General features: G+C 40.1%; 2 protein-coding genes across 4 annotated transcripts; one reads left to right on the forward strand and one right to left on the reverse strand.

The window, feature by feature from the left end:
* Positions 1 to 1,497: 1,497 nt before the first annotated feature.
* On the reverse strand, positions 1,498 to 4,322 carry LOC126603354 (F-box/kelch-repeat protein At1g22040-like). 3 transcript variants are annotated; one of them, XM_050270174.1, is made up of 2 exons: positions 4,125 to 4,322; positions 1,498 to 3,419 (listed from the first exon to the last, which is right to left on the reverse strand). In XM_050270174.1, exon 2 carries the CDS (start codon positions 3,263 to 3,265, stop codon positions 1,832 to 1,834), a length of 1,434 nt encoding a protein of 477 aa, XP_050126131.1. In that variant the 5' UTR covers positions 3,266 to 3,419; positions 4,125 to 4,322; the 3' UTR covers positions 1,498 to 1,831. The 3 variants fall into 3 exon arrangements, with proteins under 3 accessions (XP_050126131.1, XP_050126130.1, XP_050126129.1); XM_050270173.1 differs by having other exon boundaries at positions 1,498 to 3,492; XM_050270172.1 differs by having other exon boundaries at positions 1,498 to 3,272; positions 4,125 to 4,321.
* A 1,179-nt stretch (positions 4,323 to 5,501) lies between these two features.
* LOC126603355 (uncharacterized) lies at positions 5,502 to 6,887 on the forward strand. Its single transcript, XM_050270175.1, has one exon. It carries the CDS (start codon positions 5,596 to 5,598, stop codon positions 6,877 to 6,879), a length of 1,284 nt encoding a protein of 427 aa, XP_050126132.1. The 5' UTR covers positions 5,502 to 5,595; the 3' UTR covers positions 6,880 to 6,887.
* The last annotated feature ends 5,549 nt before the right edge of the window (positions 6,888 to 12,436 follow it).

The raw sequence follows: 12,436 nt of genomic DNA on the forward strand, positions 1-12,436 counted from the left end.
TCATGGACGGCAACCACCATGACAAAAACGTTTTCTACGGCACCTAATATTTTGAAACATGCAATACGAAATAAATGATAAATATGGACTTGAGATTGTAGAGAATATGTCAAATCTCAAATGAATAAGGCATCGTTCAAATTTAAAGGGATTTTCATACTAATCAAGGAGTTTAAGAGCATGTTGAGATTATTTTTGAAATGGTTAAAAAAGTTTCTAATTACATTTGATGAACAGATCTGAGTCATAAAAGGTATTTGGAGAAGTACATGATTAGCACTTCTTAAAAAATCACTCTCAACTACTTTTTAATAATAATTGAATTTTTAATAATAATTTCACTATGTTTCTAGTAAAATAACTTCTAGGACTTCTAGTAAAAACACTTATTAGCATAATCACTTCTTATAGAATTAAGTCCCAAACGTGTCTTAATACTGTCTAATAGGTACTTTTTATTGAATTTGCTTAGAATTTTCTCGATATCCTAGGCCATTTTGTTAGTAGGAAGAGGTTCCTATCATAGTTACACTAGTGTGATGGGAAAATGTTTCCATCACAGTTATATGGATGTCATCCACAATAAAAGGAAATGATTGATTCTTTTTATGTAAGAAGTCAATATTTTTTTCTTTCAAACAAATCACAGTTACACAAACGTAAAATAAATTATATAAAAAAATCTCTTTATTAAGTTATTTTTATGCGTTAAACTGTGTTTCGAAGACGAAAAATACACTTTAAGATTGTGTAGGATTGGAATGAGGATCACAAATGAGTCAACCAGACAACTTGCAGGTGGCTCCAACCTCCAACAATCACAAAGCAATTCCCAGTGATTGCATTGGAGGCCGAGGTCTGCTCAAAAACTATATTCAAATTCTGCATTAGGGCATCAGGGAACCTAATATTCCTCCGCATAATTGCATGCCTGCATTTTGAAAGCGATTTTTTCACATGGTTTACTGCCCCAGCACTCACTACTTATTTTCTTTCATTTTTCATTTTAATTTTTTTGACATGTCTCATTCCTCAAATATGCAAAACTCCCTGCTGCGAAAAGAGAGATCCTTAGCAATTCTTAGTTGTATATTCCCTCGTTTCTACCTCATTAGGTTACGTGATAATGGAGATAGACATTAAGGAAATATACAATCGGTTACGAGGCACTCTCTCCTGAGTAACTTGTAAATGCGGTTGTATCTTGTCAGTCGCCCAACCAAATGATGCTTTATTAAACTGAAAGTCTTTGATGGCAGCTAATGTAGATAAGACTATAGCTTTCAGTTATTGTTCCTCATTCAAAGGTGACGATGCAAGCATTGATATCAATGATATCAGATATATCATACCATGAATACCCTCTTAAATACCCTTTCTTTCTGCAGAAGAAACACAATTCTAACTCTGCAATGTGAAGAGGATTTTATAAAATACCAAGTACGAATGCTTGTTACCGGTATGGAAGCAGTATACAGATAATATACCCAAAAACAATGGACTAAGCAAGCGCGGCAACTGTATTTTATTTTCATTCACTTTTACAAGCAATGCGTATACAGTAGATGTACTGTCTATAGTTGTACAATAATATTCAATCAAATTTACATGACCTTTTTCCTTTTCCTTTTCACCGTGGTACATTATCGAGCAAAATGGACACCAAGTTAGGAAAATTCATATAATGTACCATATACTATAACCTACCAGAACTGAAAACTATAAGCATGTGCTTATATATGCAAAGTGCACCATTTATCAACTCAACTCGATCTTCATGCGCCATACAGCTCGCTTGAATAGATTCAAAGAAGGGATTCTCAGCCTTGTGCTAAAGATCAAGAATTTGACAACCAACCAATTCACCTGAACCAAAATCCCTCGTCCCAATGACCTTCCACACAACTGTGTCTGATTCTGCCACAGTGTCGGAATGTTCAAGTGAGGAGCTAGGCATGAGAGAAGTTGATCTTGGTGACAAAGAACCCAAATTACTGCACAGGTCAGCACGCAGAACTGCGATTTCATGATTCGCATCTTTTGTGATGACATGAAGTTTTCCATGAAAACCAGCAAGTAAATACGGAGAATCTGAACCAGCAAAGTCATGAATAGGGACTTTTCCTATAACAACTTTCCAAGCATCTTCTCCTTGATCGTACACCTTGATCTTACCACTATCCAATGAACTCGAAGGATCAAAAGCATATAATTCACCATCCACCACAACACTCAACTTTGTACCTGCCTGCCGAGCAGGCCAACCCTCTCCCATGCCAAGAGGCATTTCATCCCAAGAATTTGTCTCGGGATCATAGATTTCTCCCCCAACATCAACAAAAAAGGGCCATGAATACAGACTCTGGGATACGCATAGTCTTCCCATGTAGGAAGTCAACCCAGTGGCAATAGGCCTTAGCATGTCAGTCAAAAAGGCAGTGGGCAAGGCTTGAGCCCTTGAGAATGGCATGCTTGGTACTTCGGACCACGTACCAGTGGAGGGCTCAAAAACTTCGGCAGACTGAAGGGGGATCAATCCACCTTGTTCCCGACTAACTCCTCCAACAACATACAATTTATTATTCAGAATGCTTGTCTTACAATAGGCCCTACTAGCAGACATGGCTGTCACTTCACTCCATGCATTCTGAATTGGATCAAATCTCCAGACACACCTCATGGTCGTAGTTTTATAAAATCCACCTAGAACATAAAGGCATCCATCAACAGCACCAGTGGCACAACCACAAAATGGCATTTGTTCAAACGAGTTCTTTCCCCCTAGCCAGCCTCTAATAGTATGAGCAATTTTGAGACTTGGGCCCACCATATTCCACATTGAAAATCTAGAAGAAACCTTACTGTATTCTTCTTCATAAACTGCATTGGGCATCTGAGGTAGCCTCTGCCACATTCTTGACAGGGGATCAAAAGCATGCCAGGAAAGTTTATCCTCTTCAATTTTTGTCAACAAGTACAGCCATTCTTCACTTCTACCAATTTCTTTTCTCAATTTAAATAGTTCGGAGCTTGTAACAGTTTCCTTCCACTTCCGTGAAACCAACCTGATGTCAAAGTAGCAAATTCTAGGAAGCCTAGCAATAATTTGGACTGACAGCTCATCAGGAAGATTGGGAATTAGTCTTTGGCTCTCCTCCAAAGTACACGATGACATTCTTCGCCTCTTGCAGGTATCATTGCGAGAGACTTCATGGTATTCGTTTCTCCCAGACTTTGAGCCGGCCAAACTCAGAAGAGCCCCCATTCAGAAACTGCAAAGATCAGTAAATTTCAGAGACCGGACGGTACCTTTTAGTCCCACACTTGGAACCACCCAAACTCAAAAAGCGACCACATAGTTGACTTAGCCTCGTGGATGCAAAATTATTCATTCTACTTTCAGTTGATCAATTCCAAAACTTGAACACACGCACACCAGAATTGGGATCAGCGAAACTCAAAAAACGAGACCATTTGATTTCAATCCAAGTTCTGCAAAATTATTCATTCTACTTTCAGTTCATTAATGCAAAAGATAAATGAACACACACATACAGCTACAACAAGCGAAATTCAAGAGTCCAGTTCAAAAGTTATCAAACCGGATGTGATATGAAACTTATGCACATTTGGCTCCAAAGTTAACGAAAGACATTCCACATGCTGTTGAGTAATATGTGCTAAATTTTGTGATGCTTCTCATGGAATTACCCAAAAACTTTAAATCCAAAGATCACAAAAAACCCTCCTCCAAATATGACCTTCACTCTTCCCGACAAACAAGTATTTACTTTCATCCCGATATTTACAGCAAAATTCAACCTTGACAACTGGTTACTCAAAAATCCCATAAAAATTTTAGCATCAAGCATTTCGCTATTCCGATAAATGAAAAGGAATTAACATATAATCCATTGAAATTCAGCCTATGAAAATTAACAACCAAAGAAATTATAAATTCCCACAAACAAAAACTTAAAATAAAATAAAATAAAAATTGAATCTTTCAACTCAAACCACCAAATTGCAGACAAATTTTGAACAAGGGTAGATAAATAGTTCTAAGAATTCACATTCAGAAAAATTGAAAGAAAAAGAGAAATTGGGTATCCATCAGAATTTACCTTTCCAGAGATAAAATCTGAAGCCTCAGAGATTTGGTAGGTAAAAATCCAGGAACATGCAGATTTGAGAATTAAGGTGTTCCTTTTTGTTGAAGCTTGATCTGCTTCATACTAATAAGGAAAGACGAAGACAAGAGTATTGGAGTTTACTGGATAACGACATATGTTTTATGGTTATTCATCACGTTGTCCAAGTGGATTTTTTATTCATCATTTTTCTGCTTGTTGAAATAGAGAAAGACTATAGTCTAATAAGGTTATAGTTGGTGGACTTGGCTTCTCTGAAATTCCACTTCTCATACACTTTCATCTTCTTCTATTTGTACGGTCACAGTTAAGTTAAATCAATATTTTATATTATTATTATTTTTATTTTATTATTTCTATAAAAAAATCAATATAAAATGTTAACGTGGCTTAATAGTGACCGCACAAAATAGAAGGGGATGAAAGTGTATGGAAAGTGGGAGGGCAGAGAAGACGGGTCCGTATTTGGTTTGGAAGTATTTTAAAGCGATTTTGATGATATTGATTTTGAGTTTTAAAAGTATTTTAAATAATTTTTTAAAGAAGTATCAGATATGCACTTTTTGAAACGAAAATTTAAAATATATTTTTTTATATCCACTTGAATTTTCAAATATGGTTTTATTGAAAAAGTTTTTCAATCATTTTAATACATCTGGACAAAATTAAAATAGTATTTAAAGAAAGCTTCGTGATATTTAAACCACCAATAATTTACTCAATTTTTTTTCACGGGACATATTTGACTAACTGAACACTGAATAGTGTACAGATCATATGATTTTCGTGTAAAGAATGACATTATTTTAAGATTTACACATGATAATGGAACATTACACATAAATCCATCAACAGATGTATTTTGTGTCTCTGGAATCACTCCATCACGATAATTTTGGAAGCAGTGAGGATTAAGAGATGTTCAAAATTCGATTTGCTTCGATGTAATAAAAAAAAAAGTAAAAAATTACAGTGTCGTAAAAGAAAAACTGTTATCCTGCACGAACAATTTTAAAATATTATTATGTCTTGGAAGTCTTCAACGATAGCATTTCAATGCCAACACGTGCCTTTGGTTTTGCTTGATTCGAACCGTCTCTGTTGAGCCACTGTTTATGACATTCCATTAGGGTCAACAAAGGACAAGAGTTTACATAAAAAATGAGTTCTTATTAATAGACTATTACTTAGGGTTGGGCTCGTTGGAATAGAATTGAAGGTTTGGGTTATGGTTGTGTGGGTTAATGCTTGTATTATATACTTTAATATAATTAATAATAATTAATCAAGATAAGGGCTTTAGAAGTTAAAACTGTTCAGAGTTTATTAATTTTAATTTCAGATTAAGTTTATCTTACATTGCCGGTCCCAAGCCCGGATAAAGGAGGAGGGGGAGGGCGTCAGGTAGTCGACAGCCGGCACTCCACAGTTACGTCGAATCCTTATGACAATGAATCCAGAACGAAATCGCGCTAAAGCTAGGACGTCACCCGTAAGTGGCGCGCTGTGTGGCCCGAGCACAGTGATAAGTGAGCAAGGGTCGCTGTATCTCCATCGGCACCCGGATGCAGTGTTAAATGAGCAAGGGGGCCATATAAACTTCTTTTCGAACGACTCCACTCAAAGTTGTTTGGGAGCATATGCTCCTATCAACTTTACACATGACACACAAAAGAAGTACTTTGATCCTATTAGACGGAGGATGGTGAAGAAGCTAGGACAGAAGGGTAGAGTTCAAGAGAGTAGAATGCGTTTAGGAACGTGGAATATAGGAACCTTAACGGGAAAGTCTATGGAAGTAGTGGAAGTTATGGTGAGGAGAAGGATAAATATTATGTGCCTACAAGAAACTAAGTGGGTTGGTCTTAAGGTAAAGGATCTAGAAAACTCAGGGTTTAAGCTTTGGTATTCGGGCACAAATAGAACGAGAAACGGTGTTGGCATCATTGTGGACAAGACCTTGACACAAGATGTTGTAGATGTCAAGAGGGTAAGAGATAGAATCATGGCAATCAAGATTGTAATAGGACAAGAACTCATCAATGTGATTAGTGCGTACGCACCTCAAGTAGGGTTGGATACGAGTTCGAAGGAGAAATTTTGGGAAGACCTTGGAGACTTGGTGCAAGGAATTGCCCAGACGGAGAAGTTATTTATAGGAGGAGATTTAAATGGACACGTGGGCAGGGAGACATGCAACTATGGAGGTTTTCATGGTGGCCATGGTTTTGGGGAGAGAAATGAGGATGGGGAAACTATCTTGGATTTTGCAATGACATATGATCTCTTCTTAGCCAACACCTTCTTTAAGAAGAGAGAAGAACATGTGATCACCTACAAGAGTGGGTCGTCAAAAACACAAATAGATTTTCTTCTAATGAGGAAAGGGGATCGTATAACTTGTAAGGATTGCAAAGTTATACCGGGGGAGAGCTTGGCTAATCAACATCGCTTGTTGGTGATGGATGTACATATCAAAAGAGTGAGAAAAAAGAAAAAGACTTGGAAGTGCCCAAAGACTAGATGGTGGAATCTAAAAGGAGAAAAACAAGTCATTTTCAAAGAGCAAGTAATCACCCAGTGTGTGTGGGATAGAGAGGGGGAAGCTAGCCAAATGTGGGATTCCATGGCTAGCTGTATCCGAAAAGTAGCAAAAGAGGTATTAGGACAGTCCAAGGGCTTTGCTCCACACCAAAAGGAATCTTGGTGGTGGAATGAGGAGGTATAAACAAAGGTGAAGGCTAAGAAGGAATGTTGTAAAGCCTTATACAAGGATAGGACCGATGAAAATGGTGAAAGGTATAGAAGAGCGAAGCAAGAGGCGAAGAAAGCTGTGAGAGAAGCTAAGTTAGCGGCTTATGACGATATGTATAAGCGACTAGATACCAAAGAAAGAGAGTTGGATATCTATAAACTAGCTAGAGCAAGGGAAAAGAAGACAAGGGACCTAAACCAAGTGAGGTGCATCAAGGATGAGGATGGAAAGGTTCTTGCTACAGAGAACGCGGTCAAAGACAGATGGAGAGGTTATTTTCATAATCTTTTCAATGAAGGACATGAAAGGAGTACTCCTTTAGGGGAGTTGAGTAACTCAGAAGAGTGTAGAAACTACTCATTTTATCGTCGAATCAGGAAGGAAGAAGTGGTTGTAGCTTTGAAGAAGATGAAGCATAGAAAAGCAGTGGGCCCAGACGATATACCGATTGAAGTGTGGAAAGCCTTGGGAGAGACATGTATAGCATGGCTCACTGACCTTTTCAATAGGATTTTGAAAACGAAGAAGATGCCAAACGAGTGGCGAAAGAGCACCTTGGTGCCTATTTACAAGAATAAGGGCGACGTACAAAATTGCATGAACTATAGGGGTATTAAGCTAATGAGTCATACAATGAAGCTCTGGGAGAGAGTCATTGAGCATAGATTGAGGCAAGAGACACGGGTTTCGGACAACCAATTCGGGTTCATGCCAGGGCGCTCAACCATGGAGGCAATCTATCTCTTACGAAGATTGATGGAAAGATATAGAGATGGGAAAAAGGATTTACACATGATCTTTATAGATTTGGAAAAAGCGTATGATAGGGTCCCAAGAGACATTCTTTGGAGGATTTTAGAGAAGAAAGGAGTACGAGTAGCATATATCCAAGCTATAAAGGATATGTATGAAGGAGCAAAGACTGCCGTAAGAACTCATGAAGGACAAACCGAAAGCTTCCCCATAACTGTAGGATTACATTAAGGCTCATCCTTAAGTCCTTACCTTTTTGCGTTGGTAATGGATGAGTTAACAGGACATATTCAAGATGATATTCCTTGGTGTATGTTTTTCGCAGACGATATAGTGTTGATAGATGAAACTCAAGAAGGTGTAAATGCGAAGCTTAACCTTTGGAGAGAAGTGTTGGAATCTAAAGGTCTTCGCCTAAGCCGATCAAAGACAGAATATATGGAGTGCAAGTTCAGTGCAAATGGAGGCCAAAATGAGTTAGGGGTGAGGATCGGAGATCAGGAAATACCAAAAAGCGACCGTTTTCGCTACCTAGGATCTATCTTACAAAAGAATGGAGAATTAGATGGAGATCTCAACCATAGAATACAAGCTGGATGGATGAAGTGGAAGAGTGCATCCGGCGTGTTGTGTGATCGTCGTATGCCACTGAAGCTTAAGGGAAAATTTTATAGGACGGCAATAAGGCCGGCGATGCTGTATGGCACAGAATGTTGGGCGGTGAAGCACCAACACGTACACAAAATGGGTGTAGCGGAGATGAGGATGCTTCGTTGGATGTGTGGGCACACGAGAAAGGATAAGATTAGGAATGAGGATATCCGAGGTAAAGTAGGAGTAGCCGAAATTGAAGGAAAACTGAGAGAAAATCGGTTACGGTGGTTTGGACATGTGCAAAGAAGGCCTACTGACGCTCTGATTAGAAGATGCGACTACGGGATAGAGGTTCAGGGCCGAAGGGGTAGAGGAAGACCTAGGAAAACTTTGGAAGAGACTCTAAGAAAAGACTTATAGTACTTAGATCTAACGGAGGACATGACACAGGATCGAGCACAATGGCGTTCTAAGATTCATATAGCCGACCTGACTCAGTGACTTGGATTTTTCAAGTCTCCAATCGAGAAGTTTTCCTCACCCGGAAAATTAAGGGAACACTACCTCAACCTACATGCTTCACTCACAAAGCTTCAACATACAAGCTTCAACAAAAGAAAAATTCAAAGAACTTAGTGAAGAAGGCTTTGGTGTATTTAACACAATACGTTGAAATGAAACAAAGCTTATTTATTGATATCTCTAAGAAGTTACAAATATGTACATATACACGAGTCAAAATAAACAAACAAGAGGGAGCCTTCACAAAGGTTGCTTAGGAGAAGTCTCAGCAGTCGGCAGAGCCCCAGAAAGAGAAGGCACCAGAGGGGGATCATTCGGAGCCTTAGTACTGGACAGCACCCTAGAAGGAGGAGGCATCAGAGGTTGATCATTTGGAGCTTCATTACGCGGTACAGCCCCAGAAGACGAAGGCAATAAATGCCTTTGGAACAAACCCACAAACCTCTGATGATCATGTAAAATCTGACCATAAGATTCCTTCATCTGGTCAAGCTTCCTCTTCATGTTTGTAGCATAGTCATGAGCGAGCCCGTGCAACTGTTTATTCTCATGCTTGAGCCCTCTAATCTCCTGTTTGAGACTTATCACTTCAGCCGCCAATGATTCAACTTGGCGGGTTCGAGCAAATAGGCGTTGGGCCATATTAGACACAGAACCTGCGCACTGAACACTGAGAGCCAGAGAATCCTTAACAGCCAACTCATCAGACCGTTTGGAAAGTAGTCTGTTATCTTTGGGAGTGAGAAAGTTCCTGGCCACCACCGCAGCGGTCATATCATTCTTCATCACGGAATCCCCAACGGTAAGAGGACCAGTAGGGGATACGAAGGATGGGCGCCATATGTTGTCTGAAGAAGGCGTGGCTGCCTCTTCAACAAGGTTCAAGTCAAAACGACGGTCGGAGGGGCTAGACATTTTCAAAGGTGTTGAAGAGAAAAGAAGTCGGACAAATCAAGATCTTAGAAATGCAAGAAGGGAGCTTCTACTGGTGAAGATTCAAGTGTGCTTTGGAACTTAATACCAGCCTCTATAAAAATCCGCACTCGATGGAGCTTCAGAAATCGAAGAGGCGCTTGCTCAGAAATCGAAAAGGCGTTTGCTTTCTCAAAAGCTGGGCTGCTTAGAGACCACGAGGGCCGATCTCAGGAATCGAAGAGGCGTTTGCTTTCTCAAAAGCTGGGCTGCTCAAAGACCACGAAGGTCGATCGCAGAAATCGAAAATGCGCTTGCTTTCTCAAAAGCTGGGTTGTTCAGAGACCACGAGGGCCGATCTCAGAAATCGAAGAGGCACCTGCTTTTTCAGCCTTGTCAGCACCTGTTACATGCACACTCAACTTTGTGAAAATTACGGGCATTCTGTCGAAGATTTCTAGTGAAGTAGAAAGCACGTGAATGTTACTGTTCAATCATTCACTTTCCACACGCAACATCAGCTCACGGGTACCACAGATAACTTTGCCAAAAATCTTTGACAAAGTTTAGACACGTGAAGCATGGAGCTCCCATTACATCGCTATGACCAAGAAGGGTAAAAGAATAGCAAAGAAACAGCACTAACAAAGTTTAGACACATAAATTTTGAAGGTCTAGCTACCATATTATTACCCACAAGGGTAAAGGAACAGGACCATTGCTGGATAATTGGAAAGTCCCTGTGGGTCAACCTCTGTGCTCCGTGGCAAGGTAGACTAGCAAACAGGCCTAACCTTTACTCACATTCGAGAAAACACTCCCAACAAGATTGCTTGCTTCAAGATCGAAGATGCACCGTCCTCCGAATCTCGAGAGCCAGACTCCCAACACGATTACTTTCTCAAAAAGCGACGAGACACCGCTCTCCGAATCTCGAGAGCCAGACTCCTAGCAGGATTGCTTTCTCAAAAATTGAAGAGGCACTGTTCTCCGAATCTCGAGAGACAGATCCCCGATAGGATTGCTTGTTCGAAAACCAAAGAGGCACTGCTTTCTCAACTTCGAGAGCCCCTTAGATAAAGCTTGTCTGTAATCCTCACACCGCTTTCTCAACTTCGAGAGCCAGATCTCCTTGGATAAAGCTTGTCTGTAATCTTCACACGTAACATCAGCTTTCCAGATACCACAGACCACTTTTTCAAAGTGCTCTGACAGAGTTAAAACACGTGAAGCTGGCAGTTCCCACTACCGTGCTATGACCAAGCAGGGTAAAAGAATAGTATTACTCCTTGTTAAGGAGACTCCTATATATGTCGACCTCCATCCTCAACGGACAGGCAGACCTGCAAAAATGCTCAACCCTTCCTCATATCTGAGAGGGCACTCCCAACGAAGCCTCTCGAAATACTCAGCTTTCTTTCCCCCCGAGAATACCTCTGCAAACAAGCTACACTAGAGCAAGAATATCTCATATCATCAGGGTTAAAAGCAAGAGTATCCCATATCATGCTTTTTTCCTGTCTTTTCCTTTGGCCTTGTTCTTACCTGCAAGACAAGGAGAAAGAGAGCAATCAGTCAGCACTTGGAATCAAGCTTCCAGTCCGGAACTGACTGCCTGGAACCCCATTGCTCTCGAGTACTCATCTTCAACATCTTATGCTTCCCGAGAAGATACCACATCTGCCTGAGGAACAAATAGGGCAAGTGAGAAGGATACAAGGAAGCATGTGGAGACAAGCGCAACAGAACACGTGCCGATACATCCACTACTTTGTCAACAGCAAAAGTATCCCATATCAGCAGGGTCGAACGTACTCTAGATTTGATGGACTTGTTTTGACCCTCAAATTCTTCAGTCGGCCTTATACTCTGGTGGAAACAAGAAAACCCTTCAGCCCAGTTCAAGAATAAACCTGTGGAAAGTTACTTCTTCAAAAGAAAAAGTATCTCATATCACATTTTCTCCTTTTCTTCTCCTTATCCTTCATGCTACCTGCAAGATAAGGAGAATGATAACAATCAGCCTGAACTTGAAATCAAAACTTCTGATCTGGGACTGATTGCTTGGAGCTCTGATTGCTTACTTTGTCTGTCACCTCTTTCAGCATATCCCCTAGCTCAGCGACTTGGGGGACTCCTACTACATGGTTTGTATCGCGCTTGACCAAGCCTGAAACTACAAGTAAGCGTCAAGTGAAATTGATACATTACCTTGTGCATCTCCACCAGTTAAAGATACCACCCCTGGTGGGAGGAAGAGTACTTCCAAAGAAGATGATACATCTACCTATGAGACAGATAAGGCAAGTGAAGACGATACCACACTTCGGTACTTAAAAGTTTCGTGATTACAAGATCATTCTTCCACAATATTTCCTAATGTCATTTGTACTAAATCATTCACTTGTACTCACTAAAGGAGAGCTTGAACCTATATACTGTGTAAACCCTTCACAATTAATGAGAACTCCTTTACTCCGTGGACGTAGCCAATCTGGGTGAACCACATACATCTTGTGTTTGCTTCCTGTCTCTATCCACACTAATGATCGGAGCAATCTAGCGAAGATCACAAACTTAATATTTAAGATGATATTCTTTGGTGTATGCTTTTCGCAAACGATATAGTGTTGATAGATGAAACGCAGGAAGGGGTAAACGCGAAGCTTAACCTTTGGAGAGAAGTGTTGGAATCTAAAGGTCCTCGCCTAAGCCGATCAAAGACAGAATATATGGAGTGCAAGTTCAG

Source organism: Malus sylvestris, chromosome 15 (genome assembly GCF_916048215.2).
Source record: "Malus sylvestris chromosome 15, drMalSylv7.2, whole genome shotgun sequence".
Taxonomy (NCBI): Eukaryota; Viridiplantae; Streptophyta; class Magnoliopsida; order Rosales; family Rosaceae; genus Malus; species Malus sylvestris.